This window comes from Quercus suber, unplaced genomic scaffold, assembly GCF_002906115.3.
Source record: "Quercus suber isolate HL8 unplaced genomic scaffold, Cork oak 2.0 scaffold_46, whole genome shotgun sequence".
NCBI lineage: Eukaryota > Viridiplantae > Streptophyta > Magnoliopsida > Fagales > Fagaceae > Quercus > Quercus suber.
In genome coordinates, this window is record NW_027069511.1 from 373878 (window position 1) to 375357 (window position 1480).

The 1480-nt window shown below is 27.7% G+C and overlaps 1 protein-coding gene across 1 annotated transcript in view; it reads left to right on the forward strand.

Moving 5' to 3' along the window:
* Positions 1–965, forward strand: part of LOC112006817 (disease resistance protein RPM1-like) — a 4078-nt gene extending 3113 nt beyond the window's left edge. The window contains exon 2 of the mRNA XM_024039128.2: positions 823–965. Coding sequence (XP_023894896.2) covers positions 823–965 — 143 coding nt within the window. The remainder of the gene's footprint in view (positions 1–822) is intronic.
* Positions 966–1480: the final 515 nt, after the last annotated feature.

Genomic DNA, 1480 nt, shown 5'->3' on the forward strand with positions numbered 1-1480 from the left:
TTCTTAATATATATATATATATTATATATAATTCCCTAGAATTGGTTTCCAAATGGTAAGTGGAATTGTTTTACTAGTCTAGAATTTTTATGTTGTAACTACCTAGTTTTTAACATTTCTAGGAGATAATAACATATTATAATATTTACTATAAAAATCAGACTTTATTTTTTAAACTGATTAAATGATTTTGAAATCTATAAATAAGAATTTAAATTATAAAATACTTTCATATCCTAAAATTACATAAATTAATGCATCTTATTCCTCCCAAACACTTTCTTAACCTATCCATTCTCGCAACCAAATACCAAGACCCCAATCTCAAACACATTTAATTATTTCAATGAAAGGAAATCATTTGTAAGTATACTAGAATAAAGAGAATGTGATAAAACAATGAAATTTGACTAAAAAAACTTCCATTTATTAAGATTTAATTGCCTCGAGTTGGGCAAACAAATTAAAAAAAAAAAAACCAAAAAAGGGAAAATATTTTGAAATCATCAACCATTATTTTTATAGTCATGGTTCATACAAATACTGAACTAAATAGCAGGAAAAAAAAAATCTATAAATTCTGAGTTTTAAAATAAAATTTAAAGAAAAAAACAGCCAACCTCATCAATAATCAATTAGAAGGTTTCTTTCTTTTCTTCTCTTGTTCTAATGAAGAATTTAATTAGATAAAAGAAACTTGACCAAATGGTTATTGTAACCTTTCAATCTTCCCTGTTTTTTTTCCTCTTTCTCATGCTACTGCTTCTAACTAAATAGCTTCTATTGTAACAATTAGTTTGAAACTAATCAAAAATTCTGTAGACATAATAGTGGGATATTTACCACAGTACGAGCATTTCTTTGTTATTCCAGGACGCATAAACTGGAAAAATATGGAACTACTGGGACTTGGGAGCCACTTTAATATCGAAAAAGATGCTTGTCTAAATCAGCCTTCACTGTGATAAATTCTATGGGTTAGAAGTTACTTTAGTGAGAATATTGGGACTCATGAAACATCAACCATTGTCACTTTTTTATGAAACATAAAGCATTTGAATCTTTGGCAGGAAAAAATTGACCAGGAGAGTTTAGTGATAATTCTGCAAGGCTACAGGGAGCTTGTGCTTTTAGATGTCAATAATCAAAGTGTTTCTTTTATTTCTAACATTATTGTGGAATCCAATATTTTTACAATACTAATACTATTATTGTGTTGCAGTTTAAAATTTATTACTTGCAGACAATTTTTTTAGTAGCCTTATTATTCAGTCAACCAAATTTGTTCATTGTTTGTGTAGGTAACAAGTTTGAGTGCTAAAGTTTGACTTGCCTACAAATTACAAATTGTAAGTCTGAATTTCAGCTTTCCACATATTGTAATCAATTGTTTTCTTTTTGCATTGTTTATACCATTTCATTTATTATTTATATTGCTATAGGTATTACTGATAGAGTGATAGGGTGCCAACGTCTCAAG